This window comes from Anarhichas minor, unplaced genomic scaffold (assembly GCF_050575085.1).
Source record: "Anarhichas minor isolate MPS153535 unplaced genomic scaffold, ASM5057508v1 ptg000042l, whole genome shotgun sequence".
NCBI lineage: Eukaryota > Metazoa > Chordata > Actinopteri > Perciformes > Anarhichadidae > Anarhichas > Anarhichas minor.
In genome coordinates, this window is record NW_027466488.1 from 1,073,150 (window position 1) to 1,092,784 (window position 19,635).

The 19,635-nt window shown below is 42.0% G+C and overlaps 1 protein-coding gene across 4 annotated transcripts; it reads left to right on the plus strand.

Annotated features, from left to right (window-relative positions):
- Positions 1-522: 522 nt before the first annotated feature.
- Positions 523-19,053, plus strand: ext2 (exostosin glycosyltransferase 2). 4 transcript variants are annotated; one of them, XM_076109925.1, is made up of 15 exons: positions 523-676; positions 1,119-1,468; positions 1,574-1,797; positions 2,125-2,214; positions 3,239-3,355; positions 3,600-3,795; positions 4,194-4,333; positions 4,417-4,510; positions 9,551-9,682; positions 12,604-12,793; positions 14,775-14,941; positions 15,465-15,608; positions 16,061-16,189; positions 16,845-16,927; positions 17,730-19,053. In XM_076109925.1, the coding sequence occupies exons 2-15, from the start codon at positions 1,154-1,156 to the stop codon at positions 17,866-17,868; spliced, it is 2,160 nt and encodes a 719-aa protein (XP_075966040.1). In that variant the 5' UTR covers positions 523-676; positions 1,119-1,153; the 3' UTR covers positions 17,869-19,053. The 4 variants fall into 4 exon arrangements, with proteins under 4 accessions (XP_075966040.1, XP_075966039.1, XP_075966041.1 ...); XM_076109924.1 differs by having other exon boundaries at positions 534-688; XM_076109926.1 differs by having other exon boundaries at positions 544-688; positions 1,098-1,468.
- The last annotated feature ends 582 nt before the right edge of the window (positions 19,054-19,635 follow it).

Genomic DNA, 19,635 nt, shown 5'->3' on the forward strand with positions numbered 1-19,635 from the left:
GTTGATATCAAGTACCATGGATACATGAAGGACTGTACTTTGGAGTAGATTTTGCCAAATAAACCCCTCCTGAAAAAAAGATTGTGCTTTAGATGTTACGAATGTGTTTTAGGACTGCTGAGTACAGCTGTTGAGTTGTTCTGAGCTATATTTAAGTATTATGAATTGTTTTTGATAAGAAGGAAATCTAGTGTTGAGCTTCATGAAGGTTGCATGGGTGAAACAACACTGTGGATTGCAGGTGTCTATTTGATAACACCAGTGACACACCTTGGACCAGATCAGATTCAAAGGCCATTGAACAATTGGTACATCTCTCTCTTTGATTTTAGACTTAACAAGCTACTACGAATGCAAATACTTCTCCTTCTATGAAGTATAAGTGTATGACAAGTAAAAGGAGTAAAAACAATATTGTACTGTGCAATATTATATTGGTAAAACATGTCAGTATATCTTCACTCCCACCAGAGGGAAGCATAGTATCTAAATCCCGAGTCACTGAATTGCATGTCAGAGCGAAGAAGAGTGACTACCACTGAAAGATTTCCTGTAGCACTAGCGTTAGCGTGATGCTAGGTTAGCATTAGCACTGTATTTACAAGTGTAGCCTGTTTTCTAACCGTTGCCATGAATTAAGCCTGAACTGTAACACCCCGTTCCGTTAGGCGTCTCGGTGAGTTAAACAGTAGGTACATGTTTAACGTTTGAAGTTTCCTCTTCTGTGGTCGTTTTAAAATGTTTAATTATTTCAGCTGACGTTACTGAGTCAAGTTAGCACGAATGTTTACACAGCTGGTTTATTTAGCTAGTGTCAGCTAGCTACTAGGTTAGCTGCGGTTAGCCAAGTCAACTTCCTAGTTACGTTAAGTCACTCGACTGTTGTCTTCGCTGTTGTTTGACAATTCCCAATTAAGTTAGTGTTATCTCATCAATTTGTTAAAAGGCATTGAAATCAGAATCATTTCAACAACTGTTTATTGTGACTGGGTAATGTTAGCTAACATATATATACTGAGATTTGGGGTGACCGTATCGTTGTACCACACTCTCTGCAGTACGAGTCTTTTTTACTTTTTGTTCTCGGGTAACGTTAGACTGTACTTCATGGTGCACAGAAGCTGTCATTGATCAGGAGATCTGTCCGTCAGCCATGTATGCCTCGGGGAAATACAGCTCGCGGGGCCCTGCTCTTATCCCGCGGATGAAAACCAAGCACCGCATTTATTACATCACGCTCTTCTCCGTGGTGCTGCTCGGACTCATCGCCACCGGGATGTTTCAGTTCTGGCCCCACTCCATCGAGTCCGCAGCTGACTGGACCCTTGATAAACGCAGTGTTCACGACGCACCTCTGGTCCGCCTCCCCATCTCCAGTCCGATTCCTGAGAGGGGGGACCTCAGCTGTCGCATGCACACCTGCTTTGACGTGTACAGATGTGGCTACAATCCTAAAAACAGAATCAAGGTAACCCGTCTCTTAAAAAAACAACATCCCTCACATCACTGAGCTTACACAAAGTCAGCATATCATTTCATTATGCCCCATCGTTGACATGGTTGCTTTTTGTAGGTGTACATCTACCCTCTGCAGAAGTTTGTGGATGAATTGGGGGTTCCCATCAGCAGCACTGGACTGTCTCGAGAGTACAATGACCTGCTCAGTGCCATCTCTGACAGTGACTTTTACACTGACGATGTCACTAGGGCTTGTCTTTTTGTCCCATCCACCGATGTGCTGAACCAGAACTCCCTGCGTATCAGAGAGACTGCCCAGGCTCTGGCAATGCTACCCAGGTAAATGTTTACGCTAGAAAATAGTTATTGTCTTGCTCAAATTTAACTGTGCAGTAGAGTTTCTCTCTTTCGCCCTTTGCTAGCCCTTTTTATGAACCTCTTACTCTCAAATTACTTTAATATCTGTGTTGTCACTGGTGTTGAATCTCAAATGTAGCATTTTAATCCCTTAAAGATACATCTACGGTAAAAAATATAGAATATTTTTAATAAAAAGTGCAATAAAATGTGACTGATGATTGCTTAAAACACTAATTTAACTTTCTATTTAAATAATCTGTTAGTTAATGTATTCCTTCAGCACTAATCTTGTGTATGTTTTGGTAGATGGGACAAAGGGATGAATCACCTTCTTTTCAACATGTTACCCGGCGGCCCTCCAGACTACAATACTGCTTTGGATGTTCCCAGAGACAGGTAGCTACTGTACACCTTGAAAGCCATCTCAATATTGTAGTGTTCACTATAATCTGGATGGAAATGAATGGAAATATGTTCAACAAAAGTCATATTTGGGGATTATTGATTTTATATTTAAAGGATAGGTTTGGTGCATACATTTTATTAACCAAAAAAGTGCCATCAGCTGTTCTAGTACTACAGTCAATTCAAACATTGCTTAAAAATGATCTAAAAGTACACATTTTATTCACAACACCAGAGTGGAGGAAAGCATGTTTTCAGGATTCTTGTCAGCAACTTCCCTCTTGTAGGTAGAAATCAAAGGCTAAATCATTGTTTCCTGGTTGTAATACATTCATTTTCAAACTACAATGGATTTATTTATTTATATATATATATATATATATATATATATATATATATATATATATATATATATATATAAGTTTAGGTAGCATTTTAAATGCAGTCATTTATGAAGTGTTAAGAATGATGATTTGATGAAAATGAAAGATATATTTTGCAAGCAGTGACGATACAACATATTCTCAAGAGACCTTGAGGAGATGCTTCAAATCTGGTTGTATTTGCCAGCGAAGAGCTCATGTGTCTCAAGATTTCCTGTAGGCTATAGTGATGGTTGGGTTTTTAAAACATCCTATGAGCCAATGAACACTTATCTTTAGCTGTAAGGAATTTCCTCGGCTCATTCAGCTGGAGTCAATTTGGTATGGAGCCTCATCAGAACCAGGTGTGTGACTGACGGTGTGTTTCCACTTTATGTTCACCGTGCCTGAGAATAGACCAGAATCCAAAGTACACACCAAGTGGACTACATTGCATATATTAACCGGGGCACTGAGCCTTGTCTGATGCCACTTCATGTCTCACATTAGCATTGCTGGTAGCAAAAAGTTGTCATAGGAAGCAAATTAATGAATGCATGAGTTTGAGTTTTAAATGATGTTCATGCAGCTCATGTCGGTTGAAATCCCCAGAGTGTTGAAGCATTGTTACAATCCCGGGCCGTTTGTTTCAGAGCGCTGCTGGCTGGAGGCGGTTTCTCTACATGGACCTACAGACAAGGTTATGATGTCAGCATTCCAGTGTACAGCCCCCTGTCTGCGGATGTAGAGCTGCCTGAGAGACAACCGGGGTGAGCACATCTCGCACATTAACTTGTATTATCTCGTTTGTTAGTCACTTCACTCAAGTTATCCATCAACAACTTCTCTACAGACAGTGCTCCAGGGGAACATTGTGATCTGTGATATTTAGAATAGATGTCTAAATAGAATAAAGTAATTGTGGTTTTCAACACTCTTGATCGAGGAGTCATTTAAAGTCAACAAAGTAAAGTAGTATAACCAGCTGCATATCTCCTGTCTCCATTCCCCCAGGCCGCGGCGCTACTTCATTCTGTCTTCTCAAACGGCTATCCACCGAGAGTACCGTGCTGAGGTGGAGCGCTTGAAGGAAGAAAACGGAGAAGCACTGCTCCTCCTGGACAAGTGTAGCAACCTCTCTCAGGGGGCCGCCTCTGCACGGAAACGCTGCTGCAAGGGACAGGTGTATGACTACCCACAGATCCTGCAGGTGGGAAGCGCGACTGCATTAAAACCATGTCATACAGTGTCAAGATGCACTACAAAGAAAGTCAGCCACCAACAACCAGTGCTTGTTATAGACAGAATCGATGCTGCATAGATGTTTGAGCAGTCTGTTTACCACTCAGTAACGATGAGTACTACAGTTCCACGTAACCTAATTCATGGGCCTTCAATACGCGTTTCCTTGGGATTAGAAATGTTTTGGGAGGTAGAAATTACAACCCAGGAACTCAAACGAATGCAGTTCAAGGTTTTAAAATGTTCTTTTGTTCTAGAACACATCTCCAGCTGTGAAAATGAGTCAACAGAGCCTGGTTTTAGTTTGTATGTACAATGCAAAATCACATGTTCTATTAAGGAGTTGGTCCCAATGTGTCTCCACAGGAGTCTTCATTCTGTGTGGTATTGCGGGGGGCGCGTTTGGGACAGGCCGCCCTCAGTGATGTGCTGCAAGCTGGCTGTGTCCCCGTCATCCTCGCCGACTCGTACATTCTGCCGTTCTCTGAAGTACTCGACTGGAAAAGGCAAGTCACTGAACACTCGGAAAAACAAATTTGACAGTCGGCCGTTTTCGGTTCACAATCGTAATGTTTCTGTTTCTGCGCAGGGCATCTGTGGTTATTCCAGAGGACAAGCTATCAGAGATGTACACCATCCTAAAGAGTATTCCTCACAGACAAGTCGAAGAGATGCAGAGACAGGTAATTTAGTCTCTTAAGAAAACATACTTAAAGTGCCTCACATTCAGTTTTCTTTTGAGAACTCAGACTGACGTTGTGGTTGGAGGTGCTGCCACTGGGGTTAGACCACTTGCATGGCATGCGTGAGATATGCCTACACATTTACCAACCAAGCAAGTCAGTGGAAACCAAAATAAAATTGTATGTGATGTGCAAAAGACAGAAATTTGGATGCCACCCTTACTTTTGGTAAGTTTGAATTTCGTCCTTTGCTCAGTCTAGATTTTAAAAAGCTTTCAGACGACTCAACTGTGTTGATTTTAGCTCCAGTGAAATGCAGTGAAGACAGCTCACGTTCTCGTTCCATTTGATATCTGCATTGAGCCACAATATACAAAAGCGAGAGACGTGTAGCAGTTCAGCTGCTCCTCATTCCCTTGTATCAACTCTAGTCCATTTACTAATTATACTGGCCAAACAGACGTCGTGGGCCCAGGGCTCAGAGACGAGCTCGGGGTTAGATTACGCCAAACAAGCTAACTTGGTAGCATTGGTCTGATACTGTCATCCGGTGCTCCTCAGGCTGCTCCGATGGTCTGCAGATGGGTTGAATTGGTTTCTCCGCAGAAGTGATTTTACTATTTACTTAGTGCAACTAATGGTATACTATAGGATTTGCTCGCGTTGTTCACAGGCCACACTCTAAAACCACACTAAAAGCATTTGATGTCCTGTCGGTCACATTGATGATTATTGAAAAAAAGAATAATCATACGATTCCTTTTCACCTACAGTAAACAATGGTTGAAGATTATGGGAACAATGGTGATCAAAACATTCTCTAAACGGTGTCTTCTGGAAAAAACTGCAGGAACAGAAACGTATTTCTGAATGGACATTGTATTTGATGTATTTGGCACTTTAGTAGAGTCCATCTCAGCAAGGATGTGTGTTCTGTACTGTTGTAACCATTCGGTGGCTGTTGTGCTCCCCACCTTCCCTGTTGGATGGGTTCATTTAAGTTCTAGTCTCTGTGAGAAAGCATTGTTATGCTTGCTGAGAGCCTGATTTGCTAAAGCGGATAGAAAAGCTTAAACATTGATTTATGTTGTTGAGCTGATGTATTTCACTAGTTTTGCCAACAGAGGGCTCAGCAACCTTTGCTTTCATGATGTCTGTCTATGTTCCCATGTGGTCTGACTTCTGTGATTAGCTAGGAATACACTACGCATACTTGATGAAAGGAAAACCCATATAATACTGTTTTTTAGTACAGTTTAAGGTTTTCTTAAAAATTGTTGCTACTCCTTTTAAGAGTTGGAGGCGGAAGAACTTGTGGTATCAACAAAAAACTGCTGCTCCAAAGAAAATTCATTAGAAAATGTAAAGTCTTAAGCGTGTTTTTAATTCACTCAAATATTTATATGTAATGAGTGCAGTTTCACTTCATCCTGCAGGAACAGGACAAATTGTGATAGACCATCAGTAGACCAACAGTAGTCAGCAAAGCTGATTGTCAACTTTGAGATGATGTAATAGCATCCATTTAGGTCACATTTTAAAAGGCCACATACTAAACAGCTGTGAGATGTTGACCGTGCTCAAGTGAGACGACTGAGCCCGTGTTTGTGTTCTGACTTCCATGAGCCTTGTTTAGGTCATATCCTCAAAATAAGACACACACAATACAGATCTTTATTAGATTAACATGGTTAGTTTATTGAATTAGCATCTATAAGATGGGTTCAACTTACTCCTAAACTGTTCCTCTGCTACTACCTTGGTGTTGAGCTTCAACCAGCTTTTTCTTTCAGTCTGTCTTCCAAGCTTCTTTGTATCCTCCCAGCAGAACAGCTGATTTATACATGTAGAGCATGTCAGGACGCTCTAAAGTGTAAACAGTCCTATGGGGTACCTCTTTGTTGCACTGCAGAAGGTATCTCATGTGGTGGTTACAGCGTTTTCTGGAAGTGTAGCACCCAGGCTCCGGTTCCCCCCTCATGTTAACACTGTTGGCTCTGTCAGCACTTTTGCCGTAGTTTGGACTGTGAGCGCTGTTAGCTGTGAGCTACCGGCTCAGGTTTTCACCATGTTGAGAGGCAATCGAATAGCTCCGAATAGCTCCTAATCTTGTGTTATGGACCTTTTTAAAAAAGTACCAAAAGTGACTACATCCCACCCTGTCATTGGGTTACTCATCATGGCTCTAACTAGCACCGACACTGTATTTCCACATGAAAGCTGCTGCTGAAGCAGTGCCCTTCAGTCACGGTCCTGGACCCCCATGGACCCAGCGTCCTGCTAGTTTATATTGTAGCCCCTCTAATGAGGACGGATTTACACCTGGGAGACCAGGTTATTATTGTTCACAGGTCTTGTATGTTTATGCGAGTATAGAGATGTTTTGATCACAGTTAAAAGTAAAGTGCTAATAAATCTGGATCAAACTAATATTCCCAGTGAGCGGCTCACATGATTGAAACAGATTTGGTTTCACTGCTGTTTTTGATAATGTCAGAAACACTAATGATTACCTCGCTCTGTCCACAGCTCACTGGGTGCCAATTCAGGTCTATAGGTGGAATCATCTGTCGGGGCACTTGACAACTTCCTCCGAGTTAAACAAAGCGATGCAGACTACTGTAATATGAACTTAGTTTTTGAACTTAGTTTTTGATCATCTCTTTGACCTTTTTATTTTAATGATTTTAAACAACAAAGGAGTGGAAGCTGCTGGGGTACTCACTAAACTAGGAGGAAATGAGAAGATCATTTCGGGTTTAACCAAGCGTTACATCGGACCACTGTTTCGTTTGACTTGCAGAGGAATATATGTTGGACCTGACTCTTGGGTTTGTGTGCAATATTTCTCAATATTTGCAGCAGGTTTATAATTAGTTTGCTTTACCCATAATTTCCTTTTGACTGGTGGAATAACTTTGTGTTAGCTCGTGGATGGAGTTGGTCAGAGTTGCTATATTTGCGGCTACACATCTTTATTCGTCAGTAGAACAAAAGAGGAACAAAGTGTCGACTCTAGGCTGGATGCTGCAAATGGAAGATGGAGTAAAAGGGTTCTCTTCCTCTCACTGTCTCTTCTTCCATGCTCATAAAAATTCCTGCAGGCGCTGGGAGAGGGTGGAAGGTGGTGCTCTGGGCCTTTGGGCCAGCCCAGTTTGCTTTCTGCCCCCCAGTCGGGAAAGAAACTTTCATCACTGGTTGATTTATGGGTCGTTGGGATTCTCCCCTGAGATGAGAAAGTCTTTTTGGATTCTTCTTATAAAAATGAGTGCTGTTTTTGTGTTGTTGTCCAGCACCAGTTCTTACAATTGGACGTGGGAGATTTAGGCAACGGTCACATGTTCATGTGCCACTAAGGATGGTCTTTGGGGCACAATAATACATGTTGTTTCATTGTGCTTTACACACACACACACACACTTACATATTCACAACCTCTCCTCCAGAACTGTGGGTCATTGAGGAGCTGGTGGGGTGGAGTCAGGTCAGTGTAACGCGGGGCCTCATGGCAGGAGACAGTGTTGTTTGAAGCGTCATTAACTCTTATAGGGCTCTGAGCTGTCCCTTGAAGTTTCTAACTATAGCAGGAGGCACGGGGGCTAGACGCGTATGTCATGGTCAGTAGCACTACTCTAAAATTGATTTGTTTTATGGTATAAAAAGTGAAAGACTTCATGAACCCTATGGCATTGCCATTGATTTCTCTTTGACACAGTCGTAAAAACATTCTGAATGAACAAATTCAATATCCAGGTATTATTCTTTTATCTTTGCAGTCTGAATAAATGAAGTGAACCTTGAGTGAGGGCGGTTGGAGTCGAGTATTCCAGTGGCCAATGTGATAACGTTAAGGTATGGGTTAAGAGTTCAGTTATCATTAAAGTCTGCTTTTCACATCAGAGATCTGCTGAAACCAAACAGGCACAGTCCAAAGAGTTGTTAGAGAGCTTCAGAGGGAGAGCTGTTGGAGGTCAGGAGGCTGGAGAGGGCCACGACATTGTCTTTAAAGACTTGGACCGGGGGGAATCTGGATTTTACAGCTCTGACTTCACACCGGTGTTGTCTTCTGACATGTAGAGACTGTACTCCACAGCATAAAATGAGTGACTGAGGTATTAACAACATATCACCAGTTTCATGAATACTATCTTATGCAAGTTAAAGGTAGAATGTAGGATCTTCCTAAAAAGAAAGTGTTTAGACTTGACTAATACAAAAAATAATACCTCTCAATCATTTGTGTCTGTATCTGCAGAGGCCGTGCCCTCTGCCTGTATGTTCTTGTTTTGCTGTCTGTGGGACGTTTCTGGGCGTCAGCCTCTAATAAAAACATGTACCGGCCAGGTGCCAGATCATAAGCACGCATCCAAGAGGAAGCTACGAAAATGGTGGACACTGTCGAAATAATGCGCATATTATATATATATATATATATATATATACACATATATATATATATATATATGTATATATATATATATATATATATATACACATATATATATATATACACATATGTATATGTATATATGTATATATATATATATATGTGTGTATATATATATATATATGTATATATATATATATATATATATAAAAAGTGAATATTGCAAGTGCTCTTCTGGTGTCATCGCCCAACTTTGAATGTTGTGTTTACAAACCTCAACCGAGAAATCTTACTCATTCTGCACTCAAGGTCAATTATTGTAGTCCACCTTTATTATTACTAATAATTGATCATGTAACTTAAGAAATAATAACTTTTTCGTTGACATTTCCATTATGGTGACTAATTCTATAAACACTTAAGTTGTCACCTGGATGCAGCCCATTTTCAAAATCTGTGTGTTTTTATATCAATAAATGCAAATATCTTAATTCTGCATTCTTTAGTTCACTGAAGTGAATCTCTGTGAGAGTTGAACAGAGAGATACTTTAATACATTTTAAATGGAACCTCGTCGCATGTTTTGTGGTCGCTCTTTTATCCTGCACATTTTTCTCTTTATAGGTACTAAAGTCTACTTCATTTGTCCATAGGCCCGCTGGTTCTGGGAAGCCTACTTCAGCTCCATGAAGGCTATTGGCTTGACAACGCTCCAGATCATCAATGACCGCATCTACCCCTATGCTGCACGAACTTATGAGCAGTGGAACAATCCTCCCGTGGTGGTATGTAACTGTGTGGACCTGATGTTCATGTGCCTTTTGCAAGTATTTATAACCATAAGCCATGGAGCAAGACTATTATATCCTCACCCTCTATTCCTAGCAGACATGTGAGTGAAACCCATCCAGGATGGAGCTTTGACCGTACAGACGCTCACAGTGCCACACAAGCTTCCCCACTCTCCTGTGCCTTGTAAACCGAAGCCTCTGTGGAAGAGTGACAGAAGATGCCTTCAGTCTTTCTGAAGCGCCACACATGCTGCGCTTCACAGTTTGGTGCTCACCCAGCTAGCTCTGAGGCAGCCAGTTTGTGTCAGCAGTTCTGCTCTAGGAGGATGCCTCCGTTGTGGTGAAAAATAAGTTCCTGTGTGTCTGAGTCATGCGTTTGAAGAGAGTATGCTGGATGTGAAGAATGGTGTGTGTGTAGTATCCCTGTGGTTGTGGAGTTTGTGGCTGCAGACAGCTTGGCTGGGCGACCATCTCTCAGGAGTTATTAATCAGTACGGTCTGATCTAGAGTCTGTGGGGTAGAGGCGTGGCCATGTGAGCATGTGTGTGGATGCACAATGGTGTCTTTGCATCTGTCAAATGTCTACAAGTATCCCCGTATAAGTAAGATCCACTGCAATGCTAAGTTTAGAGCGATGGCAGTCGCAATCAGGTTGCGTTGAGGGCTGTTCATTGATGTTTGTCGTTCCGGAGTAATAGGCTGGCAGTCAAGCTGACATTGGTTGCCTGTTTTCCTCTGAGCAAGTTTTGTTAGTTTGTAGTTTGTTAATTAATCAGCAATTACACCTGACATTGCCCACTTATGGCAAAATGTTTTGGCAAAGTGTTGAATCCATCAGTATCACTCGGGTCTCAAGATTTGTCGAGACCCAGAGGAGGTTATTTGTGTCAGGGTGCAGACCTTTGGCCATTCCAGCCTGAGATAGGAGATGAGGTGTTTTCTCGATGGATTCAGTGAGTGGATGGTGAGAAGAACTTGCGCTGAGCACTAAATAAATCAGGCAGACATTTTTCCCCCCTGTCCTCCTGTAGTCTTTAGGCTGGTAATTGAAAGCACATTTCCCAGGATTGCTGGTGCCTTTTGGAGGGGCGGGGGGTTCAGAATAAAGGACAGGCTGCTTTTTGTTTTGGAGTTGTACGTAGTGGGCTTGTTAGGTTTCTACAAGCATCTCAGAGTTAAAAAAAGATGTTGTCTTATTTGATCACTATCGTGTTTAAAAGTTACAGCATAGTCTGAGTACCATGTACTATAAAATGTAGTATGCTATGTTCACACTACGAGGCTACAAGTAGTTTTCAATGGAAGCTACAAACTGACGCCTCACACTTGCTGCTGCATGATGGGCGTGATCCGCTACAAATCAAAGTTGAGCTGGTCTCGTCTTTTTTTTAAGCACTCCAATGACGCAGTTAAGCGTCGACCAATCACATGTTTATGTTTCACCGTTTCCACTGTTCACCCACCATCGATGGGAATACTTTAAATATCTTTTAAAACTGAAACTCAGCAGTTTTAACCTCAGAGTTATTTTCTTTTGAAAACCAGTTTGCTGAAATAGAGCCAAGATAATAAAAACACACATCACTGTCCTAATGCTGGTGGAGATGATACTGTATCTTGGGTTTCAACTTTGTTTGCGTCGTTCAGAAACGATTTGAAAAATCAGATTTAATCTACCATCTCTGTACATTAGTAATACTTCTATTTGCGAATGTGGTAAAGTTGAATGTGAAACTGTATTTGTGTTTCAGTGGAAGTGTTTCTACGGACAGAGGGATAAAGGCACTTTGCAGATTTTCATTTTATCTTGCTCATAATCTAAAAACCCCTAAAATAACAAAGAACCACTCGAGTAGTTCAAATAACCAAATAAAACTCCTCTTTTATTTTTTTTAGTGTCAGTTTAAAGTCCAAAAACACATTTGCTCCTTCAGATCTGTCTGTGACCTGTCTGTCTGTGAACTGCGGCTTTCTTTTCATCTAATTTATTCAGTTTGACAAATGACTTCAGTGGTCTCTAACCTCTTTATTCTGTTTAAATGCATCTTTGCTGGGTACAAGTGTTAGTTTAATTATTTCCCCCTCGGCTTGTTTGACAACGTGAGAATGACCACAAGGAAGTTTCCACTTGCCAGTAAAGTGATGTTTTATTGGTGACGGGAGTCACTGATGTAGTCTAAAAGGCAGTGGCCGTGTGTCTGTTGACAGACTTGTGTTGCCGCTGTGGGAGGAGCCACATGATCACTGTGAAACGGGGTTTATGTGGGCTTCAAGAAGCCCACAGATTGACTGTGTTAGATATGCTCCCATTGCCCTTCTCAGGCTGATTGTCACTGTAACCAGAGTGGAACATTTTTGGAGCCTTTGATGAAGTTCATCAAGAGTCAACCCTGGTGCTCCGATGTGTGTGTGTGTGTTTGAGTCGCACAAGCTTGTAAATGAAAGTTTGTCTTTTTATTTCACTTGAGAAAACATTCTTTCATAAACAAAAGCAGTAGTTGTGCCGGATGTGTTGTCACTGTTATCCAAATGACTGTAACGTTTTGAACTTAAGTATTTAGGACACATGCCATCAGTGAAACTCACCTGTGGCTTACTTACTTGGCATTGTGACTGGAAGCTTTTGGCTTCCTGTGCTTTGCCTCTGTTAGCCCCTGAGAGACATTATCGGATGAGTCTCGCTCCATAATAAAAACCATAATCTGGAAATGACTGCCTGTGACCTCACTGTCCAGTGAAGCAGTATTATAGAGCATAAAATCATGGAAAACATGACAGACGGGGTTAACACAGAGGACAGGAGGCTATAGCGCTGCACTAGCTTTCCATGGAAGTGAAACGGAATGAAAGAACAAGATGTTTGTGGCCTAAACAGTGTGTGTGTGTGTTTTTCTTTTGTTTCCTATCTTGTGCAGAAGTGGTCCAGTGTGAACAGCCCTCTGTTCTTGCCACTTATCCCACCCAGAGCCCCTGGGTTCACTGCAGTGGTGCTGACCTACGATCGCGTCGAGTCTCTTTTCCGGGTCATCACAGAAATCTCTAAGGTGCCTAGCTTGGCTAAGCTGCTGGTGGTGTGGAATAACCAGAACAAGAGTCCTCCTGAGGGTGAGTGGAACACATTCTCATTAAAGCTAAGACACTTCATGAAGCTTTCCAAAAGATATAGTTTGTCCCTGCACTCAGTTTAGGTTTCTGTCTTTCATTACTGTCCATCATCAGTCGTAGTCCCTCATAGATGTGTCATAGCAAGCTCTTGTTAGTTGTTATTTATTACTCCGTGTGCTCAAATTATTTGCCTTAATATGGCAATTAAGTACACACCAGTTAATCGTGCCTTAGCGCGTTGACTGCTTCACTCAGACTGTGCGGGACCTGGAATTAAATCAGGCCTGCTGCTGTATAGAGTTGGCAAATGTAATGAAGCAATGAGACCACTTTGAAGTGCTCCCTCGTGGCTGTGAGTTGCCTTTTCATGAGAGGCATCAGCGGCGCCTGGCTGGAGCTTTGTGACCCATTAGAATTAACTAGGGGCTATTGCCGGGTCAGGCTCAGAGGGCTCAGTCCAATATGAAGGCACAGTTCCCCATCGGCACCGTGCCTTGATCTGGTGTGTTTACAGGCTGCCATCTTTTCCTGTTTTTAAGAAAATGCTGACCAAGTAAAGTAATGGGTTTTTTTTCTCTTTTTTTTTTTACACAATATAGCATTATTGTTGCATTTTGTTTTGTTGCTTCTTGAATATCGTTTAGGAATTAACAGTATCTGCATTTTGACCCATGCCGAGGTAGCACTAAAGTTTTACACTTCACATAATAGCCTCATTCCTGCTGTCGCTTTCCAACCTAAGAAATAAAAGAAGGGATGACGGCAACACGGGCAGAGTGAGAGAAGCAATTTTAGAGAGAATAGCTTTTGACAGGAGACCTCAGACGTGGTTAGCAGGACCTGAAGCTCTTCTTATAGGCTGCCAGGTCCCAGTTCCCCCATTAATGAGGGGACACATTCTGTGTGATCCGTCTGTGCCACAGTCCGTGCCATGGACACTGCCCAAGACATTTGAAAGGCTCCCCTGACAAAACACTTTGTATCGTAGTGTGGTTAGATTTGCACATGCTTGAGGTTAGCTTAGCTATATGAGTCAGTGAAGTTAAACTCTCAGGGCACCGTTTTCCGCTGGCAGGACGTGCTTCAAATAACTCTTTCAGTGGTAAATAATATCAACTTTAGACACTGATAGTGTTCATATTTCTAGATGATGTTCAGCCTTTAAAAAGGCATTACAGTGTGACATACTGTCTATACAGTATTTACCTATGTAGGGCGGCAACTAACGAACGTTTTCAAATCATTATGTTGGAGATTATTTTCTCAATTAGTTGATTAATTGCTTGGTTAATGAAACGTCAGAGAATAGTGTAAAATGCCCATCACTGTTGCCCAAAGTGACATCTACCAAAAACTACAAAATCCAAAGATGGTAAACTAACCAGCAATATAAGCAGCACATCAGTAAATGGTGACTTGGCCTACGGCCCACTGATGAAAGTGTTGCAATATTTATATATTGGCAGTATTATAAACTGGCCGTCCACGGTTGACATACCCAGAAATAAATGCAGTATTAAGTTACTGACTTGTATAATGAAGTAATCACAGGAAGTGCAACGCATTTGTCAGTGAGGTTGACACTGACCACTATCGTTCATTATAGATGCGTCTACAACACAACGGTCATTTCCGACATTTTTTGACGGCGGATCAATTTTACTTTCGCTTTTTGTGTTGGCGGACTCGTGCTGTGTGCAGCATGAAACCAGATCGAATCGGTTGCTCACAGGATGATAGAAAACAGCCAATTATTACCTGACTTCTTTATTAAAATGACAATAGTTAGTTTTGCTCCCGCCGGTATTCTTGGACCTGTAGCATTAAACCGCATCTGCTGTTACTACCAGTTAATAGGGTCAGGACTGAAATCGTACTGATTGCTACTTTAACCGATTGAGCGACTGAATTGTTTCAGCTCTGTATCGTGTAAACAACTATAAATGCGGTTGCTATTATTGTATCGTTTTCCTTTTTCCAGAGTCTCTTTGGCCAAAGATCGGCGTTCCTCTCAAAGTGGTGCGAACGAAGGAGAACAAGCTGAGTAACCGCTTCTTCCCCTACGACGAGATCGAGACAGAAGCTGTGCTAGCGATCGACGACGACATCATCATGCTGACATCTGATGAACTGCAGTTTGGCTACGAGGTGAGAAAAAGAAAACTTAGCCTTGACCATGCTTTCCTATCTTTCCTCTGACGGCACGTACTGCAGGGACGCCGTTGAAATTGATCCCAGAGTTTAAAGTCATTCAGGAGGATTACGGTCTCATTCTGCTCTCGTTGGGGATTTGACTGCCTGCTGAACGTGTTTGATGTGTGAGGAATGACGACGGGTCTAGAACTGATGCTTTCCATGCCCACATACCTGTCGGGCCCCACTTAGCCAGGCACACTCACCTGAATCCATTTAGAAGCCGTTTAATAAAATTGTGCTCAGTTTAAGGATAATTACATGGAATTGTAGGCCGGATAGGGGAGCTGTCTGTCTGCTGGTGTCAAAGCCTGAGATATTCAGCCAATCAAAAAGCTATTTCTATCTAAAAATATCTCAAACTACAATCTTTGAAACACCCCTTAATCATTCGTGTTTTAGTGTGAGACATCAGTTTATCGCCTTTAGTTCAATTCACGTGAAAATGAAAGACAATCTGTTTCCTGTCCTGCTCCAGGTGTGGAGGGAGTTCCCAGACCGGCTGGTGGGCTACCCAGGCCGGCTGCACCTTTGGGACCACGAAATGGGGAAGTGGAAATATGAATCTGAGTGGACCAACGAGGTCTCCATGGTCCTAACTGGAGCCGCCTTCTACCACAAGGTGACATGGGAAAAAGATTAAGAGGTTTTGTCTGCTTGAGCTACGCCCCTTCCACGCTCGTTTCCCTTAGAGCTGCTGGGGTATGCTTGGACTTTTGCTTAGTAATGATGCACACAGCACCAATTTTGAAAAGGAAAATGTCCATCACATCTGGATATCGGATTTTAAAAAATTCCGTTTGCAGAAAGGATTTGAGAATTCCCGGTAGACCTCTGTTATGGGTATGTGGAGTATTTCAGGGAAGAAGATTACAGTGATAGACGAGCAGCGTGTCGTAGGTAGAGCAAGGTTATCTCACGTCTACTTAAAACTTACTTAAGTTCAAAGCAAGTCCTGGTGCAGTGGTGCCTCCTACATACTTGGGTCACCATTCAAACAGTGTCTGCATTGTTGTACATAATGCAGTATGTCTATATATGACACCTCGTAATCATTTGTTGTTTCCATTCCAGTACTTCAACTATTTGTACACCTACAAGATGCCTGGAGACATCAAGAACTGGGTGGACGCTCACATGAACTGTGAAGATATTGCCATGAACTTCCTGGTGGCTAACATCACGGGCAAAGCCCCCATAAAGGTGCGTCCATATCTCTGACGGAGCAGACCAGCATCTCTGGGTTTGATCAGTTCTCACCCCTTCGACTTCACCGCCTCCCCCCCTCCCCCCTTTCCCATCACTCTTGACTGTGCCCAGGTGCAGGGGGCCCGAGCTTAAGCCCAGCCTTAACCTTCCCTTATCTGCGTGTCACTCACTGGCACTCCCCCTCTGAGTATGTTATCCTAAGCTCACCGGGGCTCACGCACACCCTGCCATCAAATCACGAGCTGCAAACTTCCCTACGCCTGCAGCCGCTCTCCCACCGTATCTCCCATATATCAGGTTCCTTCAGAAAACACCCACCCTCTCCAACCGACCCCTCCTGTCTTCCTCTCTCGGTGTCGCTCACTTTCTTCTGCACACACACACACACACATTCACAGGTTCAGAGCGTTGGGGGTGTAAATGTTAGATGGGGGTTAGACAGAGGAAAGCCATACTCCATATATCTCTCCAACTCCACTGATGAGATGACTTTTTTTTTTTTTTGCTCAACAAAAGTTCTTGTAGGATGTCATAGACTTATTTCTTCAGACCGGACAGTTTTATTAGCGTCCGTCTGGGCTGCTCAGGTTTAACCAACAGTTGTAGTGAGCTGACATTACTGGTGTGACTTTGTTCTGCTTCTGTTCAGGTGACCCCCAGGAAGAAGTTCAAGTGCCCTGAGTGCACTGCCATTGATGGACTGTCCCTGGATCAGACGCACATGGTGGAGAGGTATGACACTTTGTTTTGGAAAAATCGGGAATGAAATGAGCAGAAGTAGAATCTGTTTATTTATATTTATTTTGTGTGTGTGTAGAAACTTCAACTGGAACTCTCTTGTTCCTCTGTTTATCTCTGTAACTAAAGCAGTTTTGCGTGCGTTGCACACACCACATTACTTTGGCTTGGTCTTGTACATAACTAGTTATTATAGCTGTTTGTCTTTGGTTTTCATCCTTCTTTTTGCTTTGTTCTGAATATTAAAATGCATATTCGAATTTGGTAACAAAAACTGAGCGAAAAATTGTTGTTGGACATTTTCTCCCCAGTTTTCTATTCACTTCCTATTACCAGATGTATTTCTGCTCATTGCAAGAGATCCTTGTTTACAGTAAACTGCAGTCAACAGAGTCTGGTTGCTGCAGGTCACAGTGACATCAAATATGGGCAAAACTTAATTTAAAACAATCTGCTCCGTTTTTCAAAACGTGCAGTATTTAACTGTGAAGTACAGTAAAGAATGTTACGGCTTCATTATTTTCAGCTCTTCCGGTTACCTCTTTCTCTGAGCTGTACAAAATACACACACAAGAACAATGACTGTATATCCTCTACATGCCAGGACATTTAAGTATTACCTTATGTGAAATGCAGGAAAGAAAGTATTTGGGGAAGATGGGCACCTTACAATAGCTTAAAGGAAAGCCAAGTAAAGACCTCATCCATCTACATCAATTGCAAACGTTACTAATCAGAAGCTGCAAAAGTGTTTTAGCCTGTTTTTAAAGTAAATAAGTTGTGTTTTCGTCCCTAGATCTGAGTGCATCAACAAGTTTGCGTCGGTGTTTGGCACGATGCCTCTGAAGGTGGTGGAACACCGTGCGGACCCTGTGCTCTACAAAGACGATTTCCCAGAGAAGCTCAAGAGCTTCCCCAACATCGGCAGCCTCTGACGGGCCCGTCGCAGCCTCAACTCTGCAACATCCGTCACCAACATCGTCTTTTATATCAAGGCATCAATATTCGGGCTAAAGCGGCACATGCGGCGCCTCTCACCTTTTCCATGTGATGAGGATGATGACTTGTTTATTTGGCTAAAAGTGAAAGATATTCTCAAACATTTACCGATATGAATGCACACACTGTTACATGATCTGTTATTGGAGGGTCACCCTGAGTGGATGTGTGATGGACAGGCTGGCTGGCTGACTGAAGGCTTGTGGTGTCTCACTGTTACTGTTTGGAGCTGGAAGCTTTGAGCTCCAGCTGCTCTGGAATCAGTGTATACAGTGTATATATTTGTATTTCGCAGCAGTGCTGTATAATAGTCATAATGTATGATGCTCCAACCAGGAATTATTATTATTATTTTTTTTTTTTTTTTTTTTTTTCAAAAGATGACATGGACCTGATTATTTGTCCTGTATTAAAAGTAAAACATGTTTCATTTACATGACGTATATGCTTGGATGACGTATCTATCGATCGGTTAATTGAATGTGATAACAAACAGTATACAAACCAAGATGATGTACAGTAAATGTTTCACATACGTTCTGCTTTAATCAGATTGCGAAGCTGGTACCATGAATCTAAAATTTAGAAAGATTAACGAATAACTTTAAAAAGACTGCTGAACGTCTTGAATTGTCATTTCATACGGCCTGAGCAAGCTTTTTGTTATGTTTATGAATAACAAAAGCAGCGGTGCTAATTTAAGCAGCTACTACGTCATTTCATGAGCTGAGTTGTGTGTGTGAACACTGCATAAGCATAGGAGTAACTATTTGTTTGCCATGCATTCAAAGAAATGTACTGTATAATATTAGACGATTCCCAAATCCACACTTTTCAAAACAATTTGTATAAACGGCAATGCTTGGTTTTTAATTTTCCATTATTCCTGTTGTGTGTATATTTTTGTCTTTTATCAAAATTTGTCCCAGCTCTAGTATTTTGGCTATAACATTGAAAGCAATGCCGTCTTTAAGATGTTAACCTTGCCCAGTGATGGTTTTATTTGCCTTTTTTATTATTATTTTCATAAGATCAGTGAAATTGTTTTAAATTTTTTTGACAGCTTTTATGTATCCGAGTGTACATATGACTTTTTAATACACGATAAGTGACAACACTAATATGTCTCACAATATTAATGTTCCTTTTTCAGTCTGTGTGTGTGTGTGTGTGTGTGTGTGTGTGAGGTGGGAAGAAGACGAAGAAGAAGAAGTAAGACGTTTTATTTCCTTTTTCTTTACTCCAATCTGTGACCGTCCGACGCAGACCCTCCGTGACACGGACGATGCTCTGCGCCACTCCAGCCCGTCACCTGTTGTTAATATACGCGGCCTAATCCACCCTGTTCAATGTCAGCAGTTCAGAAGGGCGCAGTTCGTATTATTGTCAACTTCAATTAGTGCGAAACTCATGCGGGCTGTGCGATCTCATTTCAGCACTCTCGTCTCTTCAAAGGGACAGAAATGTGTGCGGATTTCAGAATGGGACTAAATGGTGACACAATATGTTGGCAAGGTGCTGCAATGCAATAAGATGCTGCAGATTCAAGTTGTGGCCGACCAGTTTATTTAGCTGACGTGATTTGAGAGATCTCTACTAAAAGGAGAATAGTTATGTGTTAACAGCTAGAGGGAACCACTATTACCTTCTACCTTCTATAGACCATTTAAACATAATTACATTGCTAGGCAGCAGCTTGGGTC

Coding starts and splice junctions, on each gene's coding strand:
- ext2 (XM_076109925.1), top strand. CDS start 1,154: ATGTATGCCTCGGGGAAATACAGCTCGCGGGGCCCTGCTCTTATCCCG. Junction 3,796..4,193: donor ACTACCCACAGATCCTGCAG/GTGGGAAGCGCG, acceptor GTGTCTCCACAG/GAGTCTTCATTCTGTGTGGT. Junction 16,928..17,729: donor CAGACGCACATGGTGGAGAG/GTATGACACTTT, acceptor TTTCGTCCCTAG/ATCTGAGTGCATCAACAAGT.